The following is a 24,279-nucleotide window of genomic DNA, read 5'->3' as shown; positions in this document are numbered from 1 at the left end:
TTTCTCGCTCGAGCTGACCAGAGCGATCTTCCGGCGTCTCTTCCCTTCTCTCGCTCCGTCTTCTAAGTAAAAGAAAAACTATGAACAAGGCTACTTCTATCTAAGGGAAAATTATCTAACTGTCGAACTTCTTCACTGAAGGTTGCCTTCGGTATTTATAGAGCTTCGGGGTGAAAGGCTTCTTCTCTCTTATGATTACACTGATGGGATGACATTAATTCTCTGTCTGATGCGCCGAATATTTGTCACCAAAAAGTTGAGTGTACTTGCTACAGTAGTTCGTTAACGGCTTGTCAACTTAATTTGGAATCGACCGTCATCAGCTTTCTGTCTCATCGTGATTTATTGCGCTTTTCACCCAGATACGCCCACCAAGTTGTGCCGGCTCTATGCGGCAACCTTCTTGAGCAGATATTTGCGAGCGCAAATGATCACATAGCCTTGCGTTAACGCAATCTCCTTATGCGCTCGACCGTTGATTTCTGTGGATCGCATTTTCTGCCTTGTGTCAACGTATATTCTGCACAAAAATACACAAGTTAACTGTTTTTATGTGATGGACACATGCGACCGCAATATTGTGAACTTAATGCTTTTGGACGCAATCTTGTATATTTTTATCAACGCAAACCTGCATTATTTAATAACTTAGCACTGTAATAACGTGCATTTCTGCCCGTTATCATTTGATAACATCGGGTATTTATAGATTTCAAGGTGAAGCAGCTCTTCTCACTAATGATTGCGAAGATGGGCAGCATTAATTTCCATACTCTATTGCGCTGTCTTTGCAACAGTATGGTCTTTAACGGTTGTCAACTGTATTTCGGAATTGACTGTTATCAGCTTTACGTCCCATCATGATTTATTATGTTGTCGCCTCTATGTAAGGTCTTTATGCGATCGCTTTTGAGGTACTTCTTGCGATCGCAAACTCAAGTGTGTCATCGCGTCGTATCCTTGGATCGCAATTTCATATGCGCCATCGTCTTGTTCCTGCATAGAAATAGACAAATTAACTGCTTTTATGTGATGAGCATTAGCGATCACAATTTCTTTTAGTTTGTCATATTCAATCATAATATTGCCTATTTTACCATTGCTTTCTCTCATTGTTTTAATAATTTGAGCTTTAATAACTTGTATTTCTACCAGTTATCAGTTTCAAACTTAGTGCGCTATCGGCTTTGATCTTCATATTCTATTGGCTTCAATCTTAGTGTGCGACCTGAGGATTCTGCCAGTTTTAGCTTGAGTCCTTGACTTAAGCGTTTCGTCGATTTCAAGCTCATTGCTCTACCGGTTTTGATCTCAACAATCCATTGGTTTCGATCTTAGTGCTCTGATTGCCATAGTGTTTCGTTGACTATGATCTTCCTGATGTGATGAAACAAAGCAAACTGGACCTAATCTTGCATATAAGGCAAAGCTTGGCAGACCAGACATGGGGCCTGGTAGATTGGACTTGATCGTGCAGATGAAGCGAAACAAGGCAGATTAGACCTGGTTGTGCAGTTGAGGCGAAGCTAGATGGACCAAACTTGATCTCTTATACGAGGCGGATCTAGACAACCCGAACTTGATCTAGCATATAACGCAGAGCCATGAAGATAGACTTGATCTTGCATATAAGGCAGAGTTAAAAGAACCAGACTTGATCTCGCATACGAGGCAGAACAAGGCAGACCGGAGTTGATCTTACGTATGAGGCAAAGTCAAGTGGACCGAATTTAATCTCGCATATGAGGCGGAGCTAAGCAGACCAAAGTTGATCTCACATATGAGGTGGAACTAGGCAGACCGAACTTGATCTCGCATATGAAGTGGAGCCAGGTGGATCAAAGTTGATCTCGCGTATGAGGCGGAGTCAAGCAGACCAGACTTAATCTCGTATATGAGGTGGAGCCAGGCAGACCAGAATCGATCTTGAAGATGAAGCGAACAAGCATACCGAACTTGATCTCGCATATGAGATGGAGCCAGGCAGACTGAACTTAACCTCGGAGATGAGACAGAGCTAGGTGAACTGGAGTTGATCTCGCGTATGAGATGGAGCTAGGCGGATCAGGCTTAATCTCGTATATGAGGCAAACCCAGGGAAGATTGAAGTTGATCTCGAATATGAGGAGGAGCCAAGAGAACTGGAATTTATCTCACATATGAGGCGGTGCCAAGCGAATTGGACTTGATCTCTCATATGCGATGGAACCAGGCAGATTGAAGTGGATCTCGTGTATGAGGCAGAGCTAGGCGAACCGGAGTTGATCTCGCATGTGAGGTGGAACCAAACGGAACAAACTTGATCTATGAAGATGAGATGGAGTTACACCAACATTTTTGTAGAGGAGGCTAAACTATAACAACGCTTTTAGAGATGAGGCTGAGTTGTACCCACATTTTTTGGAGAGGGAGTGAAGCTGCACTAGCATTTTGGAGGGAGCGAAACTACACCATCATTTTGTAGGAAGTGAAGCTATACAACATTTTGGAGAGGGAGCAATTCTGCAACAAACTTGAGCTTTGAAGAGGCAGCAGTGAAACCATACCAAACTTGAACTTCAAAGAGGAAGTAACAAAGTCTCCAAACTTGACTTCGAAGGAGAAGTGGTAAAGCCTCCGAATTTGATTTTGAAGTGGATGCGAAACATCATTCCAAGTATGTGCCTTTAGTTACTGTGCTACCTCCTTACGAGGGATGAACATCTTTAATTTGTTGTGTTGTGCCCCCAGTAGGGATGAACACCTTCAAATTTATGTGTTACTCTACAAAAAGATGGCTATCTTCAATTTGGAGTATCATTCTATAATGGGGATGATCAACATCAATCTTGTAGTGTCATATTTAGGTGGTTGTGGTACCCTTTTTGATGGACTGAACTTAAAATTATTTAAGTTGCCTACGTACCCTTGAAGAAAGGGATCAAGTCATGACATAGTTCACCTTTTAAGCTCATGCAGGCCAGAAACAACATGCAGTTTAGGCTCTTGCGATAAGGAGATTCTACATTTAAACTTCAGAAGCTCTTATTTCATCATAACTTTGCTCGTCCTCTACATTTGTAAGATTTGTTAGTATGAGAAGTTTTGATTCACCATCAAGGAACTTTCTGTATTTATATCAACAAACAACTTCCTCTTCATACATGAAGGAACATGACTATGAATCTTCTCGTCGTTGTTTTCTACATGAAATAGTTTTATCTTCGCGATTTTCATTTTTCTTTCATGTTGATCGCTTGTCATTTTGAGACAATCAAAAGCAGATGTTGAAGATTGATCTCGAAAGAAATCAGACATGAGGATTTCCATGAGCTGATCGTTCCAAATTCCATTCGAAATTGAACATAAAAAATTACAACCAAGAAACGGAAACTTACCGGTCATGCACAATACGAAATTATAGCATGTTTTACAAAGAGATCAAGGGAAAGATTAAACATACCTTTAAGACTCATCTTCAAACTCCCTCGATCACGAATATTCGTACAGTCTCCAAGACAACAACACACGAATGCTCGAACATAGCGACGAAAACACAACATGATCCACAACAAACTTGAACTCAACGATCTCCACGATCACGAACCCAACGAACAACCTCTAAAACCTCAACCTCAGTCGAGTTGAGAAAGACACCACCAAAATGGCTACCTTGGTATTCTCGTGTGAGAATCTAGAAGTGTGGGCTCTGTGTGAACTTGGTTAGAGAAAGAAACCGGAGGAATAAAAATCGTGTAAACGATTGAGCAAGTGGGAGGTGACAAGAGTCTATCGTGTAGACGAATGCTTAATCGTATAGCAAATGCTCCTCGATCGTATAGTAAATGCTCAGCGATCGTTTAGCTACGACTAGCTGAGTGAACTATCGTTTAATGTCACTCCACGATTGTTTAGTCTTTCCTTTAGCTATCGTTTAGTGAAAACAATTCTCACTTGACAACGATTCCGTGAGTTTTTCCAAGAATAGAAACTCTCTCAAAATCTACTAAATTTAGGAAAATATTTTTTCTTTTATCTCACAGTTACCATGAAACCACAAATAACCTCCCACTCAATTGGTTATTAGAGAAAAAGATATAATTATCCAATAATTAATATTATTATAAATATATATGATAACCAACTTACCATATTATATTTATAACCTATAGTTTTAATATTTCATCTCATGAAACATATAAACCATAGTTTTTTTTCTCTTTCTATTTCATGGTACTTAATGTAAATCTCATTTACATTAATCCTCCACTTGATGTATCTCATACATCACACCAATCATATCATATACAATCAAATTTTCTCTTGTCAATTTGAACATTTCAAATCAACACCAAGAACTAATTTTCAACTTGAATCCATTGAGCTACCAAGGGGACCTTATGGACATGTAGCTTAAAGTTCCAACGATATGTGAATAACTGACTAAACTCTTTAGTCACGGGATCCACCATCCGTTAACTATCAGACACTCCACTAAAGACCGAAAGTTGTACTCTCCTTACTATAGATATATTTTGTGTCCATATTAACCAATCAATAGGGTGATAACCCTTCACAGATCACTCGTAAGTACAGCTGGCCAATAACTGTTATGCCCATGTAGTTACATCTAACTCCTTAAGTACCACTGATCCATCTAATTAACATAAGTCATAATCCTACTATAATTGAGTCCTCTCTTACAAAGAGAAGTTGTGGCCACTATGTTCAAGACCCAGAATCAACCCTTAAGAGAGCAATCTATCTACTTACCCTTGCCTCAGGGAAGGAGTGAATTCTATCTTGTGTAACTGAGTTACTAGCTCTCAAATCAGACAAATCCTAAAAAAGGTAGGCATGTTGAGTTGACAATCTGGCCACTCTCACCCATACTAATCAAAGGACTGCTCTCAAAGGTAGGAGTCCCCAAAACACTCAAGATTAAGGTCATGTCACCTATGGTCGTTTAGGTGAGATGTAATTCTCAAGTATCAACAGTGTTATATAAAGAGACTATTCATCTCGTGGTCTGGTCTTATACAAACTCTTTGTATAGGACACCCCCGCTCATATGTCTCTACATGAATGGCCAGGATCTACTAGTAGTTCACAACACTTGCAAACCTCTACAAAGCAGGTCGTATCCGTAGTGTCACCAGGATCAGGTATCCCTCCTTAATCCTTATACTTTAGACCTTTTTAGGTTATCACTTAAGGCATGATCCACTTATATATCTCATATACATGCTTAAATTTATATACAATAACCATGGAGCTTTGTTCATTGGATATGAGTAAATGCCAAATAAAACAACTTTTATTTTATTCATAACAATGTGTACAGTTTACGAACTACGAGACTCTGGGAGAATTAGGACATCAATCCCAACAGATCTTTCTTTGATGTAGAGATACTTAGCCTTTAGAAGGGTGAGTTCGAGTGGAAGTAGATGGTGGATATTGGTTTTCTTTTTCTATCTTAGCCCTACTCAATCTTTGGAAGACTGAAGATCGAGTAATTGAAGACTTGATATGGTCGAAGAAAGAAACTCTTTGCCCAGTTTCTTTTAAATCATTGACATCTTCAACAGTTATATAGTTGTTTTCGACTTCCTTATGCTGACAGTATGACATGCAATAACTTCTGCTACTTGCTCTAAATGATTATTAAGAAACTTCTTAGGAGAAATTCTGCCAAAGTTACCAACCGCTGAAGTTGAGGAAAGTCATCATTTTCTTCCTTAACAGGCTTAGGCTTCCATGCCATTTTTTTCTCTTTCTCTTTCTGAGTCTTGTTCCCTCTTCTATAACTTCAATAAGAGCGTAATTCTTTTTGGGTGGAATTTGGCTATCTTATTTTTTGATGAGTCACAACTATCCACCCTTCATCCTTCTCTTCGATTGGTTTTTTCTTCTCTTGGGAGTCTTTCATCACGATCTTTTGAAAGAACCGAACAACTATTGGCTTGAAAGCCCCAAACTAGATCAAACTTTGCCTTTGATCATAAAATGGTGTTGATGGTGAAACATTTGAAGTGATTGTCACTACATGATTTGTCTGAGCTACTTCATCAATATCCAGCTCAATATTCTTTTCACGAGCTAACTTTAGAATCAACTCCTTCAGCACGAAGTACTTTTCAACTGGGTGACGATCGACCATGATACTTGCAGTAATTAGGATCGTCTACTCTTCCTGCTTGTTTTGGTCATTTGCATTCCGGCAGTTGAATAAGTTGTTTTTCTAGCAGTTGTTCTAGCAGGTCTGCAACATCAGAGTCAAGGAATGGATAGACCTTCTCCTGTCTTTCTTTAAGAGTTGGGCGATGCTTATTGCCGCCATCATACTTTCTTTCAAATCTTGTTTCTCTTCCTTTGGAGGAAAAATTTAGCGGAGTCGTATTGACGAACATAGATTATGTTATGGCATTATTCACAATCTTTTTAGTCCTTTGATTTCTCAATCTTTTCAGTCCTTTGATTTATTTCTTATCCTTTCTCCTTTCATGGACTAAAAAATCTTTAGTTCCCCCATTGGTGATGCTCAACTTCATGTCGTGAGCGCGTATTACCAACTCCTCAAATGTACGAGGCTTTATCCCTTGTAGAATGTAGAAAAGTTTTCAGTGCATGTCTTGGGTGCACATCTTAATTACAGATAATTCAGTGAGTCTATCGTTGCAATCTAGACTCAGAGCTCTCCATCGGTTGATGTAGTCGATGACTGGCTTTACTTTTCGTTGCTTGGTGTTTTTTAGCTCCGTCATACTAATGTGTCTGGTGCTGTAGAAGTGGTTTAGGAACTCTATTTTCAGTTATTCCCAGCTGTCAATCACTTTCAGCTCCAAATCAGTATACCATTTCCTTTCAAGGTTTGAACAAACTACTTGACTAACAGGTCTTCTATTGTTCCTATTCATAAGTTTCAACGAAGTGAGCAACATGTTGTTTCAGATTGTCTTTTCCATCGAACAGTTGGAACTTTGGAGCTTGGTACCTAGTTGGCATTCTCAGGTTGTCGATTCTCTTGGTGTATGATTTGGAGTACATAAAAGAAAATTGTGACGATCCTCCGCACTAAGCCCTTATGGAGTTTGTAATCATATCCTGTAACCGTTGAACTGATAGGAAGGCGATAAAGGTGGATTGTTACAGCTGACTTTCCTATAAAACAGTCTTTCCTTTGTCATTGGCTTTGACAGTTGGAGTTTGACTAATCTCAACAATTTCTCGAGCCTATATTTGATCTCTCAAAGCAGCAATTTCATGGTTTCGCTTCTCAACAGCTTTCGTTAAGAGATTTATCTTCCTCTTCATCTCTGTTATGGTTTACTCAGTCGTTACGTTAGCCATCATGGAGACACTACGTCAAAGTGTGATTCTTTCTCTGATCAATGAGAAGCAGGTTAACTTCTAATTGGATGACCAAGTTTGATGAGAAGTGAGCCATGATAAACTCTGTCTCTGATTCTTTATGATTTCGTGTAGATCATGTTTGAGTCTTGGGCTTGGTTGATCCATGGACTTGGCCCTTGGGTCTAACTAATTGGATTTGAGCTTTATTTAACATTTGGGTCAAATTAAGCCTAATTTTGGGCTCAGTTGGAATTTAGCCCAAATAATAATATCAAATTTGATTCAATCCAACGGTCATGATGAAAACACGTGGCGTCATCGAAATTTGCCAATTTATGTCTTCAATTTCAATTTGGAACACATGTGAACCATTAATTGGACCTAATTTGATGATTTGGCAATTTCATTATTAATTTAAGAAATGACGAGGTAATTTCTATTTGGTCCAAAATTTTCTTATTCAACAGATACTTCTCGCACGGGTAGGAACCAAATCGATCGATCATTCATTTTATGAGTTCAAAATTCAACCTCTAAATCTTTTTGCAAGTTTAGGTCTAACCTATTTTCATCTTTTTCAACGGATTCCAGATCAAGCTACTACTGGACTTTTGAGAGTTCAGAATCAAACTATTACAAATTATTTTTCAGGTTCTGGAATTAAACCACCACACTCAATCTTAAGGTACACCTACACCTTATTACAATTTCTTAATTGAATTGATGAAATTAATTTTTTCCACAAAAGAAATTATTGGGAATGCGATCAAAGTCCCATATTGGTTAGATAAAGGGATGATCATAGGTTTTATAAAGGAGGACAACTATCTCCAATGGTAGCATTTTAGGTGAAACCAAAATAAAGCCAAGATAGTATATGTCCAAAGTGGACACTATCATACAATTGCAGAGATATCTAGAAGTTCGTTGTCCTAATAAATTGGCATCAAAGTAGGCCTCGATGTAGCGCAATAAAAATCCTCAGGTGTCGATCAAAGAAGTGGAAAAATCCTCAGGTGTCGATCAAAGAAGTGGAAAAATCCTCAGGTGTCGATCAAAGAAGTGGAAATCTTGGAATACATAGTCATGGTAGTATCCATTTGTGGTTGAGCGACAGTGTGCTCAAGTGTAATGAATGGATAACTACTCCATGGTTGAGTTTTTGGTGTGCTCGAGTGTAATTCGGAGATCAAATGACTATTTGAATTAAGGCTTAGTGGCCCTTTATTCGAGGGAAGGAGTGTTAAGAATGCGATCAGACCCATATTGGTTAGATAAGGGGATGATCATAGGTTTATAAGGAATGCCAACTATCTCCAAATATGAGGTCTTTTAGGTGAAACCAAAAGCAACATCTTAATTCTTCTTAGAACATAAATTTAAATAAATAATCCGAGTAAACCAAATCAACTCAACTTGAATGTTTCATGGTTAAGTTGGATTTATTTTTTAATAAAGATTATTTTGGTTGAAAAAATTAACAAACTAAACAATGGGTTAAGTCTAAAAAGCTTTTCAACCCAACCCAATCAAGTCCACCAACACCTCTAGTTTCTGGAAGTTGAGGAGAAAAAAGACAGTGATTGAATTATAAATTTGAAGAATTTAAAACGTAGTCATTGGATCTAGGATATGAACAATAAATGATAAGGATTTAATGGGGGGAGAACATGGAAATCTGGAAACGAGAGAGTGAATTTTCTCAAGGAGAAGTCATTCACGTGCACAAAAAAGAAAAAAGAATTGGTTTTAAAAGAGCCATGTGTCAAGGTCTCATGGTGACGTTCTAAGGTCTTGACAGAAGGTCACGTTAAAACTTTGCTTCCACAAATTTCTTTTTGTATCTCCTTCCTTAGCGATTCAAAATACGTTAGAATCGACATTTTGGACTCTACATTATGAACAAATTAGCATCACTTCAGCTACCACATCAACAAATGATTCTGTCAATAGTACCACATCATGTTTGTATAGGACTTTCTTTCTAATCTTCGTTTGCCTTTTCGTTTGAACTTCACTTCTTACGATTCAAGATGTATTGAAATTGTCTTTTTGAGATCTACGTTATAGAAATTTTGAAACACTAAAATCATCAAAGTTAAAGATTTATTATCATTAAAACATATGGTATGATTGAAGCTAAAAAGCTAAACATTTACTTATTGTTTTTATTATTATTTTAGAGTAGTGAATTTTATATTTAATAGAAAAAAAAAATATTTTTTTTTTAATTTTGAATATGTAAAAGTTTTATCAAACTTTTTTAAAAGAATTTTAAGACTTGTTAACTTAAAAAAAAATTAAAAACTTATTCCACACTTTTTAAGTTCAGTGCTAAAGTTGTGATTACTTCAAAAAAGGTGCTAAAATTGTAAATACTTAAAAAAAGGTGCTAAAATTGTAATTTAAGCTTTGTTTATTATAGTAAAGTTAGTAGTACCGAAAGAATAACCGAATCAATCTTGATTCGCTCGAAGAGGTCTGATTCACGTGGTTTATTAAACGACAAATTCTTAAGCCAATAACGATATAATGACGTTCTAAAGTTTTAAACTTATTACTTTATTCAATTGTTTTTTCTTGCAAAAACAAATGGCACAAATTTTTTAGCAGGTCAATGTTTCTATAAATATTTCTATATAAGTTATACAATTTTTATTAAATCATGTAAAATTTAATGGAACATGAAAAAAAAAAGTAATAAAATGTTATTAGTGTAAATATAATATAAATAATAAATACTTTAACTTGGTGATATTTTTGAAGTTACAACGATATATACTCTATCAAGTTCAATTTAAATTGATATTTTTGAAGGTTTAACAAATTCCAATATCCAAAGTTTTTAACGATCTCTCTTTTCACTAAAGATCAAGTCAAAAAGTTCATTTTCTCGTTAGGACCTGATCTACTTTTAATGGGATTAATAATCCATCCCTACCTAGTTTACCATATTTTATGGTTTCACGACTTGGATAATACATGTAGATAATTAGGTAATTTGATAGAATATATTTTTTTTTATTGGGAAGTCCAGTAAATTTATTTTTGTTGAAATGTAAGTCGGTAAATTTTACTTTACATGAGAGTCTCTGTTTGAAATAATTAACTCATCTAAATAATTCGTTCTTAATAAAAAAAAGTTACGATTTTATAAAATTGGTATCAAAGTCATCTCCATATCCATACGTTATGTGACATTGGAATTTGAAGAGAACTATAAAGGAAAAGAGAGTAGTATATCTATATGTGAATTTTTCTAGCATTACAAGAGTATCCTATTCCCCTTCTACATACTATAAATTTGTTTTCATTAACATTTGTGGATTCTAAGTAGATCCTATCTTATTTTTAAAAGTGTGTTGACGTGACAAACAATAAGTGAAGGTAACAAGAAAAATTGCTGATGTGTAAGAAATTTCTCCAATCTTTTTCTTCTTTTTTTTTTTTTTTAAAAAAAACTTTTAGAACCATGTGAAACACGTGAAGCCTCGGATTCATGGTATTATTTAGTATATACTTTTGACCTCGGTGGTATTTTTGGAATGCATAGATTTGGTTATTATTATTATTTTTTATTATTATTGTGAAATGGAAATATTTGGTAATTTCATAAAGTGTGATCTTCAATTTCTAAATAATTAAAAAAATGCTTATTTATTAAATCTCAAATTTAAACTTTTGGAACACAAAATAAGCAAATGTGAAAGCAAATATAACTCAAATTCACACCCGAACATATTAACAAAAGAGATTTGTTGTTTGAATTTTCGTATTAAAAAAAAAAAAAAAAATTTCTTGATTTATGAACATTATGCGTAAATATATAACATGGTATAAAATGTGGATTGATAGCGGTAAACTTGTAGTTTAAGATAAATATACTCACTTTTTTTTTTTGTCCAAATAACCGTAAGGTAACATTTACAAATATATATTTTGTTAAAATTATTGGTATTCAACAAGTCAACGATTAATTTGAGCATATCTTAGTTGATAATCCATAAATTATATTTCAAAGATCGATAGTTTAATTAAAATAATAAATTTGAAATCTAGAGACCAAATTGAAATAAAACTCAAATTTCAAAGATAAAATTATTTGAAACTCGAGGACTTAAATTGAAATCAAATTGAAAACTTAAAGAATCAGCCATATATATGGATATTAATGTATATTATTAGACATATTTGAATCTACATTATATATCTATAAAATGGCCATTGATCACATTACTCTCCTTTTAAGTTTAATACCGATGAAACTGGATTTGTCCATTCGCTTGGGATGGGTGTTACAATAGAAGATTATGTTGGTGACTATTCTCTCAATCAAGATATTTCACTACCTTTAGAGCTAGTTGGAGTAGTAGCCTTAAAAGGAATGTGCCCCTATAACAATCAAAGCAAGTATTTATTCAATTTGAGTGAAAGTTTGTCTCTCAAATTATGTGGAACTAGAAGTTGTTGACAAGTAATGATCGATACGATAATGATTTTCAACCCTTTGTGATTTTGATATGTTTTAAGATGATGTAATAAAGTGGCTCATTAACTAGTTAGTTATTCTGAAATCGACAATCAAAGAAAATAGAAAAATGTAAACGGTAGAAAAATAGACACGGAGATCTATGTGGTAAATTAATAATGTATTAGCTACATCTATAGATAAAAGTAAATAATAATTTTATTATTAATGAGAAATATCATATCACTGATGATTACAGATGAGACTTTAAGGTTAGAGAGTTTATATATAGCATACTCTACTAAATTTTAGGATCTATATAGTAAATAGCATAAATACAAATATAGCTTAGGTTTACATTTTATTAAAAAGACAATTAACCACATAATATAAATAATTAGCAGCATTTTTTTTTTTTTTTTTTTTTTTGAAGAAAACTTCAATTGTCAAAGCGTGGGCCCAGATGAAATTGGAGTTATCCGATTTTAAGAAAAGATACCTCAAATGAAACAAATGAAACGAAAGAGAAACAAACAAAATAATCAATAAGGCCCCAGCCGAACCGGCCGCAAGAAATAATACATTAACACGAAATATTCTTAAATGGTTCTATGGTTATGAAGCATACGTAAATAGGCGAAAAATGATATTGATATTTGATAGATACGTATTTAACACGTTATTTGACGTATTTATTTTTACGTTTACATTTTTTTAAAGAAAAAGAGATAAACAACTCATTTATTCTTTTTCAATCTAAAACCAAGCTGTCTATTTAAAAAGCTCTAAGAAGAAAAAAATAAAAATAAAAGACCAAATCTTATAATCATTTAATCTTTACCTTCACATATGAGTTCTTGCAAAATTCACTAAAATATAATCCACTTGAATATCTTCAACAATTCAACTATTTCTTCCTTTAATCTCTTTCTTCTTTAATCAATATGAATCACTTTTTAATAAATATGAGTCACTTTTGTATTGTATTTTGTTGACTATTTTACTTCAACATGTTATTTTTTATATTATTTTACAGTATTTATACTATTTTAAATTTATCTATATTCTTAAACCATATCTTCAACATATCAATATCTTAATCTTTTTATAAATTAACATATCCTCGTATCCTATTATATTCATATCTTATATCTCTATCTATGGGTGAATTTCATAGGTTCTATGAATCTGTTTCTTTCCATCAATATTAACTTTCTCCTCGAAAAATTTTCCACGTCTTCTACCTTTTTCTGTCAACTGTGAGTTTGAATTAAAATCTTCCCCATTTTTCTTTTTCTTCTTGAATGGTTCTTCATTTGTTTGTTTCTTCATCATGCAATTCTTCACTCATTAGTCAAATACGTCTCTGTTTCCATTTCCATGGGAAATTTAGAGCTATTTCAGTAATGCCCATGACCCCAAATCAGCTGCCATTAATGGACCTCTGTTTTTGTAGCTAATGACTCTGTAAGTAGCTTAATGATGGTTTTTCTTTTTGCTCACGCCTGTAAAGCTTAGTAAGCTTCATTTCTCACATTTCTCTCTTTGGTGTTTGGGAGAAGGGAGCAATATTTTATTGGGTTCTTTATATATATATATTAATCTTTACAATTTTCCTGCAGATTGCTGAGGTTGCCCTTTTAGTATTTGTTTATATTCATTTTTCTGAGTTTTGGTTTGGGCCTAAGTATTTGTTTTACCTTCGTGTTGTTCATTCTTTTGTTTTTCTTTTTGCCTCAAATGCTTTGGAAGTTCCTCCTCTTTTGTTCATTTTAAATTAGTTTTGGCTTCTTCTTTTGATTGTCTGTATGTTTTATCTTCTGGGTTGTGAGATTCTGTTTTACATGTGTGATTTCTCTTCTTCTCTTATCCTTCACAATTCACAAGCCATTGGATTCAATCATTAGTGAGTTGCTGTCATGGATAAATTAAATCATTAAGTTTTAGCCTTCTTCCTGGCTTTGTATTTTTGTTAGAATCTCTTAGTTTCAATGTACATTTCAGATGTTTGTTATGATTTCTCTTGCGTTGTCAAAAGTTGGTCATCTATGGGCTTATATGTTTTTTTTCCTTTCTGTTGTATTTGCTTTTTAGGAACTGTGAGATGGGATTGTTGTTTCCTCAACTATACGAATAAAGCTGGATCGATATTTTTTGTACAAATCAAGGAATATGGCTTCTGTTTCGTGGTTAACATCGCTCTCTTGCATTGCGATTCAATCTTCAAAAGGGACTTATCCTTCAACCACTTCCCAATGGCTGCAATTCACTTTTCTATCTCCATGTCCTCAAAGAGCAATTTTATCCTTAGTTGATCTTCTATTTCTACTTCTTGTCATATTATTTGCATCCCAAAAGCTATATTCAAAGTTCACTGCCAAAGGCCGGTCCGACTCTGATTTGAATGAACTTCTCATTGAGAAGAGTAGAGCTTGTCTCGAGACTACTATCTGGTTCAAACTCTCTTTGATTTTGAGTGTTCTGTTTGCCTTAATTTGCACTGTCTTTTGTATTTTAGCATTTACTATGAGTAAACAAGCGCAATGGACTTTAACCAATGGATTATTTTGGTTAGTTCAAGCTGTAACTCATTCAGTGATTGCTATCTTGATCATTCATGAAAAGAGGTTTGAAGCTGCTAGGCATCCATTAACACTCCGGCTTTATTGGACTGCAAATTTCATTATTGTTTGTCTCTTTACTGCATCTGGGATTATTCGTCTGGTTTCTTCCAAAGAAACTGAGGAACCCAACTTGAGGTTCGATGACATTGTTTTCATAGTTTTCTTGCCATTGTCAATGGTTCTTCTTTATATTGCTATCGAAGGATCAACTGGCATTATGATGACCAGAACAGTACAAGAGATTAATAAAGACGGCGAGGAATTTGAACCCTCAAATGGATCCAATGTGACTGCCTATGCTTCAGCTTCTTCACTGTCCAAATTACTCTGGCTTTGGATGAACCCTTTGCTTAAAAAAGGTTATGTAGCCCCTTTAGTTATTGACCAAGTACCATCCCTTGCTCCAGAACATAGAGCTGCAACAAGGCTAGCAATATTTGAATCAAAATGGCCTAAACCACACGAGAGATCTGAGAATCCTGTTCAAACCACATTGTTTCGGTGCTTCTGGAAAGATATTCTCTTCACTGGTGTTCTTGCAGTCATCCGTCTTGGCGTCATGTTTATGGGGCCTGTCCTTATCCAAAATTTTGTTGATTATACTGCTGGAAAAAGAAGCTCCCCTTATGAAGGATACTACCTCATATTGACCCTCGTGTTTGCTAAATTTTTTGAGGTGTTAACTACTCATCACTTCAATTTCAGCTCCCAGAAGCTAGGAATGCTTATTCGGTGTACCCTTATTACTTCAATATACAAGAAAGGCCTAAAGTTATCCTCATCCGCCCGGCAGGCACATGGGATTGGACAGATTGTAAATTATATGGCTGTAGATGCCCAGCAACTTTCAGATATGATGTTGCAGTTACATGCTATATGGTTGACACCATTTCAAGTTGCTATAGCCTTTGTACTCTTATATGCCTATCTTGGTGCAGCAGTGGCTGCTGCAGCAGTTGGACTTTTGGCTGTCTTTTTGTTTGTTCTTTTTACAACCAAGAATAACAATAGGTTCATGAGGCAAGTGATGATGGGTCGTGATTCAAGGATGAAAGCAACAAATGAGATGCTTAACAATATGCGCGTGATTAAGTTCCAAGCATGGGAGGAACATTTTCAAAAAAGAGTCGAAACTTTCCGTGGGACTGAGTTTAAATGGCTTACCAAGTTCATGTATTCAGTATCTATCACTATGGTGGTGCTGGGGAGCGCTCCAGCACTGATATCAACTGTTACCTTTGGCTGTGCAATCCTCTTAGGCATTCAACTGGATGCGGGGACAGTTTTTACAGCAATGAGTCTCTTCAAACTTGTGCAGGAGCCTATCAGAACCTTCCCTCAGTCTTTAATTTCACTATCACAAGCAGTAATATCACTTGGAAGGTTGGATCATTTCATGTTGAGTGGGGAGTTGGAGGAGGATTCAGTGGAGAGGGAAGAAGGATGTGACAATGGAATAGCAGTGGAGGTTCAAGATGGGTCATTTAGCTGGGATGATGAGGATGGAGAAGTTTTGAAAAATATAAATTTTAATGTTAGGAAAGGAGAGCTTACAGCTATTGTTGGCATTGTGGGATCTGGGAAATCTTCTCTTTTGGCCTCCGTTCTAGGCGAGATGCACAAAATATCTGGAAGGGTATGATTTTTTTTTAATCCATGACTGCACGTGAAAAAGATTGTTGTTATTTTAACATTTTGCATGTAAATTAGTATCCAGTTAGACTTATTATTCTACTGATTTAAAGTATTCTACTGAGTCAAAACCTGCAATTTCTTACTAGTAGAATTTATTATAACTTTATCACCCCATATCTCTTTCTTAAAACAGGTTCGGGTATGTGGGAGAACAGCTTATGTTGCCCAAACATCATGGATACAGAATGGGACTATTGAAGAGAACATATTGTTTGGTTTGCCAATGGACAGACAAAGATATACCAAAGTAATCCGAGTTTGTTGCCTGGAAAAGGATTTAGAAATGATGGAATTCGGAGATCAAACGGAGATTGGTGAACGTGGTATTAATTTAAGTGGCGGCCAGAAACAGAGAATACAACTTGCGAGAGCTGTATACCAAGATTGTGACATATATCTCCTTGATGACGTGTTTAGTGCTGTTGATGCTCACACTGGGTCAGAAATATTCAAGGTGACAAACAACAACACATGAACAAAATACTTTACATCTTGTTTAAGAGTGACTTAAAAGTGTTTATCTTAAACACAGTTTTAAAGCATTTAAAGTGCTTTGCTTTTGGTCCCAGTACTTGACTGGAAAAACATTTAGATAAAAGTACTTATTGTGTAGAATCAAACATAAAAGGATTTATTCTGAGACATGTTTTATCAAAATATTTTTTGTGCATTTATTTTGAAAGCTCTCCTGAATATACTTTTAGTTTTTTATAGTTTAGGATAATGTTAACTCCTCATCTATTGGGTGCATCTTTCTCCATATTTTTCACTGTATGATTGCTTTAAAGGAGAGCCAATTTCACATAAAATGATGTTTATCTAATTTCTCTATGAGATTTTCCCAGGAGTGTGTTAGGGGAACTCTCAGAGACAAGACTGTCATACTTGTTACTCACCAAGTTGATTTCTTGCACAATGTGGACCTCATCTTAGTAAGTTCATTTGGTAGAAGTTTCTAAAGCAAATTATCCCTTGCAGTTAGAGAACTGAAATTTGGTGCTACTTGCTATAGGTAATGCGAGATGGGATGATTGTGCAATCGGGCAAGTACAACGATTTATTAAGTACTGAAACAGATTTTGAGGCCTTGGTTGCTGCACATGAAACCTCCATGGAAAGTGTGGAAAATAGCACTGCTGAAGCAGTTGAAAACCGTCCCTTACTACGAAAATCTTCATCCACGCATAGTGAGGTCAATGGTGAAAACAATGTTGTTGATAAGCCAAACACAGATAAGGGCTCTTCTAAGCTCATCCAAGATGAAGAGAGAGAAACAGGAAGAGTTGGTTGGGCAGTCTACAAAGTTTACTGCACAGAGGCCTTTGGATGGTGGGGTGTGGCTGTTGTGTTGGCACTATCTTTGGCAGGGCAATTGTCGTCCATGTCCAGCGACTACTGGCTGGCATATGAAACTTCAGATGGGAATGCCAAATCATTTGACTCCTCACTTTTCATTACCGTCTATGCAATACTTGCTTGTGTTTCATTGGTTTTGGTAGCTTTCAGATCCTTTGGCACTATATTTTTGGGGCTTAAGACAGCTACTGTTTTCTTCTCACAAATTCTTAACTGCATCCTACATGCTCCCATGTCATTTTTTGACACTACACCTTCAGGAAGGATACTAAGTCGGGTAAGAAATCAATGCCTCTATGGTCTGTTTTGTACATTCAATAGTTTCATTTCATATATGGGAAATATGCTCGAAAAGGAGTTGTAATCAAGCCATTTATTGAGGATTATTTTGCTTTAATCAGGCATCGACTGATCAGACCAACATCGATGTGTTCATCCCCTTTTTCTTGGGAAGTACTCTCGTCATGTACTTCTCTGTGCTCGGCATAATCATCATTATATGTCAATATTCCTGGCCTACAGCTTTCTTCCTTATTCCACTTGGCTGGCTTAACGTATGGTATCGGGTATGATTTTTAATTTAATTCAGTCAGCTTTGCGCTTCCTAACTTGTAGCTGCTTGAATATTTGTTGTTTTACAACCATTTAGTCATGTACTTAACAACATTCCAATTTCTCTTGAATATGTATCATCATATCCAAACAGGTAAACACAAAACTTGTCAACATGTATCTCATATTAATGTAAATGTAATCTTGATCGTTTCATATACAGGGCTATTTCCTTTCGTCATCTCGTGAGCTAACTCGTCTGGATGCCATCACAAAAGCACCTGTTATTCATCACTTTTCAGAAAGCATAACCGGAGTAATGACAATACGCTCTTTTAGAAAACAAGAGCTATTTTGCCTAGAGAATATCAAACGTGTCAATGCCAATTTACGCATGGATTTCCACAATAATGGATCTAATGAGTGGTTGGGTTTTCGTTTGGAGCTGCTTGGAAGTCTCTTCCTCTGTATCTCTACCTTGTTCATGATCTTATTACCTAGCAGTATTATAAATCCAGGTACTTATATTCAGGTCTATATGTTTCTAAAGAAATCTAGCCATGCTAAATAGTCTTCTATATTTCATAAGTTCAACCAGAACATGGTCGAAATTTGTCTAATTCTGTTATTCTATTTGATGCAGCAACTGTTGGTTTATCACTTTCTTATGGTTTATCTTTGAATACTGTGCTGTTTTGGGCCATTTATATGAGCTGCTTCATTGAAAACAAAATGGTTTCTGTTGAGAGAATAAAGCAATTTACCATAATACCCTCTGAAGCAGCATGGAGGGTTAAAGACAAACTTCCTCCTCCAAACTGGCCTACCCATGGTGATGTTCATCTACAAGACCTACTGGTAATTATCAATGAATTCTGTCTCTTCACTGCAAACACAACTTTGTATGTAGTTGTAATGGCTTTGCAACATGTATTGAGTAGCCAGTAGTGATGCCCTGAAAATTTATAGTCCAAACTAACTTTATATTTTCTTTTTAATAATTTGAGTATGGAGATTGATACCTGTTTTGGAAGACGACAAAGGACTTTATATCATTGAGTTCTCCACTTAGAATTTTGAATAAGGATCCGTTTGGAATGATTTTCTAAGTGCTGAAAAATATCTTTTTTTCACTAAAAAAAACGTTTTTCTTAGATACTTAGAAAGTGATTTCAAACAGATCTCAAGACTTTTGAGGGTCACCTCCGACCCGTAGTGTCAAACTGACACTAGAATAGATCCGTCAAACCAAAAAGGTTTATTTGATATCCAGCTTTTGAAATGCATGATTCCCAAGTAGTGAGGTTTATGTTTTCTCGTTGGGAATTTATGGAGGAGTGAATTAGGAGGATTTGTGGTTTCTGCCTGTATTTTTTTGTGCTGTCATCCAACGTAACATTGAACAACTTTGATGCAAACTTGTAGAAATTTAGAAACTTGAATATGATTTAAAGTTTTTGCATGCAGGTGCGTTATCGCCCGAACACTCCATTGGTTCTCAAGGGTATCACTCTAAGCATTCATGGGGGAGAAAAGATTGGAGTTGTTGGCAGAACAGGAAGTGGAAAATCAACTTTGGTCCAAGTCTTCTTCAGGCTAGTTGAACCTTCAGGAGGGAAAATCATCGTGGACGGCATCGACATAAGCAGGCTTGGGCTTCATGATCTTCGATCACGATTTGGGATCATTCCACAAGAACCAGTTCTTTTTGAAGGAACTGTGAGAAACAACATTGATCCAGTTGGCCAGTATACTGATGAAGAAATATGGAAGGTGATCATGCATCTATTTATCTTCCACATCGACATGCTCACTTGTAAACGTCCGGAGTTGAAGTATTGATAAAAATATTAACGGTGACCTATTAGCTTTTAAGTTTTTGAGTTGATTGGTGATTTAAGGCCATTTGGATTGACTTGAGAAAAAAATGTTTTTCAAATAAAACTCATTTTTATTTAAACACTTTTGATAAAAACCGATTAAAATGCACATTACCAAATACTCCAATTTCTTCTAAAATAATTTATTTTTTAAAGTAAACACTTGAAAATGTATTCCAAACACACCATTAATATGGTAGCAAAGCAATTGGGTTAATTGGTGATTTAACCTATCTCAATATATTATTATATTTCCTAACTCTTCCCTTCTCTGTAGAGCCTCGCGCGGTGCCAACTTAAAGACATTGTTGCTGCAAAACCTGATAAACTGGATTCATCAGGTGCATGCCTTCTCCCTGTAGATTTTTGAAACCAAATCTTGCTCGAACTTGTAACTTTTTTTTTCTTTCGGTTCAAATATTACTTATTTTTACCAATCATGTATACTATGTCAGTGGTTGCTAATGGAGACAATTGGAGTGTGGGGCAGAGACAACTTCTGTGTTTAGGAAGGGTTATGTTAAAGCGTAGCCAGCTTTTGTTTATGGATGAGGCAACAGCATCAGTCAACTCGCAAACCGACGCCGTGATTCAAAAGATCATCCGAGAGGACTTCGTAATGTGTACGATTATCAGCATTGCTCACAGAATCCCAACAGTTATGGACTGTGATAGAGTTTTGGTTGTAGATGCAGGTCAGTGTTCTCTTTTAACGTTCATCCGTCGATTATTTTTTGGTTAAAATTACATCTTGAACATTGGATATGAGGTTCTAGTCATTAACTTCGTTATTTTAATACTTATGTGGCATGCTGATCGTATTTAATTAAGGATTATGCCATACATCGTGACATTTGAAGTGAGTTTGACTGATTTTAGGCTAATGACATAATTGAAACTTTTTTTTTGTAGTTCAAAGACTAAATGGATACAAGTTAAAAGTTTATTATCCTTTCTTTGAATTGTGAATGAACATATTTTCTGAACTTGAGACAGTTGCAGTTGATTTGAAACTTTTATGCCAATGCTAGTAGATTAAAGCAATCCTAAGAATGTGATATTTTTTATTGAATGCTCGTTTAAGCTTCATGGACTCTATAACATATATGGACTTCCATCTAAAAACTAACTGATAATAAAAAGAGCAACCCATGTATATTATAATGATTATGAGGCCTCTCCATGCTCCGAGGATAGGATGTTCAACACAAAATATTCGTTCTTTCTTTGGCTGCATTTTGATATGGTAGGTTGGCTTATAAAGCACATTTTAACAACAAATTCTCTATTGTTCGACAGGACTTGCTAAAGAGTTTGACAAACCATCTAGATTGCTCGAGAGGCCGTCACTATTCGGGGGATTGGTTCAAGAGTATGCTAATCGCTCAACTGATTTGTAAGTGATCGTTGTGCATTTGCAATCACTAAAGAAACAATTGAAGCCTAGTCTTCGACGAAACTTAAACAATTGGCCCTTTGGAAAGTCAAACAAGAAATTTAGTAGTAGGATTTTTTCTTTTAATTATAATTTTTGTAATTTTGCACACATTCTCTTTAGTTGCGTAGGACGTGAGTTTCTCTATTATGTATTATTATTATCAGGGTTTTCTAAAGCTCATGGCGTGATAAAGGCTTCGTCTTTTTATTTTTTTATTTTTTTTTGCGAGACACGATATAAAAATACAACATAATGAACAAAAAAGTACTGCATAAAAAAGTGAAACTTAGTTAAAGTGGGAATATGAAAAAATTCCTAAATACAACGAATTTTGCATCTAGGCTTAATAAATTTTATCTTTTTAGTTAATCAAAAAGAAGAAAAAAAAAACCCAAATGATTAGTAGTTGTTCAAAATAATAAAAAGGTCCCAAAGCCTTGGACTTTAGGCATTAAGTTTCACATAAGGCACAAAGTGAGGTGCCCAACATGTGCCTAGTGCTTAAGTCCGTGTTTGGGAGAGTTTTTTAAGAAGCTGATTATTATAATTAAAAATAAGGGAAACTATTTATATAAAATAGTAAAATTTTAATTTTCTTTGATAGAAACGGATAAAAATCTATTAGTGTCTCTCTGTGATAGAAATAAACGTGGATAGAAATTTAAGTGTTCTTTTTACTATTTATATAAATCGTTTGATGTTTTTTATTTGTAAAAAATTTCCTAAAAACAAATATATAATGTCATTTTCTCTGTGGGACTTGATCGACTGTTAATGGGGCTAGCAATCCATCCCTATCGAGTGTACCTTTTTTTTTTTTTTTAATTAAGATTAAAATTTTATGGGTTGAAATTTAGTAAATTTCTCTTTACATGAGAGTTTCCACGTGAAATAAATAACTAATTTAAATATTTTTTATCGATTAAAAAAAAAGTAACAAATATATAAAAATAAAATTAATTGGTAGGGAGAATGGGAAGTAATCTCCATGCCCTACATTGCGCGAGTAGTGTTTTATTATTTATATATTGTTTAAAGGAAATATATAAAAATATAAAAAAGGAAAGAAAAGAAAAAGTTATTAAAAGCATTGAAGCATGTGAAGCTTCTGATTCAAGTTATTTATTTAGTACATTAGATTATACAAAATATCCTTCAACTCTGTATTTTTTTGTGTAAAAAATAATTTTAAACTTTCAAAAGTTTTAAACTTTTAAAAAGAGTTGAAAAAAATATCGTTATTGTTAATTTTGAATGGAAACAATTATTGTTTTGTGTCAAAAATACCTTTTTTTATTAGTATATGAACATAAGTTGTTAATGCTTGTGGACTTATCTATTTTCCTTCTTTTTACTTTCCATCTCCCTTTACCCCATTTTTTGTTGATTGTTTGACATTAGTTTATCTAAAAAAGATTAAAGAAATAAAATGTCTCCCTTGAGTCGAGGTATATAGTAGTTAAGTGTGTTAATAGCATAATGCATATTTTTTTTATTTGACTATTTTATCATTTTGGTATGTTTTAGAAGAAGATTATGATTTTGAATTCTTGTTAGATTTTGTGGTATTTTTTTTAACTTAAAGTTTTGTTTTTATTTTAGTTGCTTAGAAAATGGGTGTAGGAATTAGAAAAATGAGAGAAAAATGAAAGTATCTAATATGAAAAAAAAAAAAAAAAGATATCTATGATATCTATATTTTTCTAACTCAAGAAAACTTCAAACAAATCTATTTATCCTAACGATAGAAGCATTTTCACCCTATTTGTTTTTTAATTTTAGAATAATTTTTGTAACAAGGTATTAACTATATCTGCTCATATATACTAATAGTAAGAATATATATATTTTTTTAAAAAAAGTTTGAGGGTATTTTTGAAACAAAACACTAATGATTTTCATCTAAAACTAATGGTAAGAGTATTTTTTAAAACGTTTTTTGAAAGTTTAAGGTTTTTTTATAAACTTTTTGAAAGTTAAAAAGTATTTTTTGACACAAAATATAAAGTTCAAGGACTTTTTTAAAAATATAATTTAACCTATTTAGTATATAACTCATCTTCCATCTTGTCTTGACAGAGGTGGTATTTTTTGGATGCATAAATATGCTTATTATGTTATGAAATTGAGGAGCACAATGAATAAGGAGAAAATATAATATAATAATAAATAAATAAAATATAATAATAAAATAAAATAACTAAAATTATGAAACTTAGTGGAAATTTGTAGTGGATTTCTCACCAATGTGTGTGATTTTAAGATCCATCAAATGCCACTATTTATAGGCAAAGTGGCAAGTAGGATGTGATCTTATATAGACACCAAGCATGAATAACTACAAGGCACGTGTGCAACATGAAGATTGACACACATGGCTTTTATGACTCTAAGCAATGGACATCTATTTATTTTTATAATATTTTTAATACTTCCCCTTAGATGCCCATATATATATGAAATATGCCTCATTAAAACCTTATTACGAAAAACCCAATGGGAAATATCCTAGTGAAGAAAAAAGAGTACATATTTCATATAATATATATTCATAAAATAATACAATATATTTACTCCCCTCATGAAAACATCACTTAATATCTCTGAGTTGCCGCATTCCAATGTTGTGCACCAATTTTTCAAAAGTTGTGGTTGGTAATGCATTTGTAAATAAGTTTGTCAGGTTATCCTTCGAACAAATTTGTTATATAGTGATGTCGTCATTTTCTTCAAGATCATGAGTGTAGAAAAGCTATCTCCTTTAATATATCATCCTTTGATTTGGGCTATGCAAGCTGTGTTGTCTTCGTATACTATTGTTGGAAAATTTTTATTAGAAGACAAGCCACATGTTTCACGAATGTGTTAAGTCATTGATCTTAGCCATACATATTCTCGACTAGCCTTGTGAATTGTAAGAATTTCAGCATG

The 24,279-nt window shown here is 34.4% G+C and overlaps 1 protein-coding gene across 4 annotated transcripts; it reads left to right on the top strand.

Moving 5' to 3' along the window:
* Nucleotides 1–12,954: 12,954 nt before the first annotated feature.
* LOC120085520 (ABC transporter C family member 4-like) lies at nucleotides 12,955–21,523 on the top strand. Of its 4 annotated transcripts, none has more exons than XM_039041537.2 (12): nucleotides 12,955–13,062; nucleotides 13,898–16,063; nucleotides 16,256–16,576; nucleotides 16,968–17,054; nucleotides 17,135–17,755; nucleotides 17,880–18,044; nucleotides 18,254–18,548; nucleotides 18,674–18,888; nucleotides 19,498–19,803; nucleotides 20,188–20,251; nucleotides 20,366–20,605; nucleotides 21,210–21,523. In XM_039041537.2, exons 2-12 carry the CDS (start codon nucleotides 13,976–13,978, stop codon nucleotides 21,308–21,310), a joined length of 4,503 nt encoding a protein of 1,500 aa, XP_038897465.2. In that variant the 5' UTR covers nucleotides 12,955–13,062; nucleotides 13,898–13,975; the 3' UTR covers nucleotides 21,311–21,523. The 4 variants fall into 4 exon arrangements, with proteins under 4 accessions (XP_038897465.2, XP_038897464.2, XP_038897466.2 ...); XM_039041536.2 differs by having other exon boundaries at nucleotides 12,988–13,270; XM_039041538.2 differs by lacking the exon at nucleotides 12,955–13,062 and adding an exon at nucleotides 13,315–13,434.
* Nucleotides 21,524–24,279: the final 2,756 nt, after the last annotated feature.

The sequence above is a fragment of the Benincasa hispida genome, chromosome 9, assembly GCF_027475165.1.
Source record: "Benincasa hispida cultivar pf3 chromosome 9, pf3_genome.v1.1, whole genome shotgun sequence".
NCBI lineage: Eukaryota > Viridiplantae > Streptophyta > Magnoliopsida > Cucurbitales > Cucurbitaceae > Benincasa > Benincasa hispida.
This window is presented reverse-complemented; position numbering and strand designations above follow the sequence as displayed.

What these genes read in the sequence shown, in the direction of transcription:
- LOC120085520 (XM_039041537.2), top strand. Translation starts at nt 13,976, where the DNA reads ATGGCTTCTGTTTCGTGGTTAACATCGCTCTCTTGCATTGCGATTCAA. An exon ending in TAGCAGTATTATAAATCCAG is followed by an intron (nt 18,549 to 18,673) that starts GTACTTATATTC and finishes TATTTGATGCAG; the next exon opens with CAACTGTTGGTTTATCACTT. An exon ending in CTGATGAAGAAATATGGAAG is followed by an intron (nt 19,804 to 20,187) that starts GTGATCATGCAT and finishes CCTTCTCTGTAG; the next exon opens with AGCCTCGCGCGGTGCCAACT.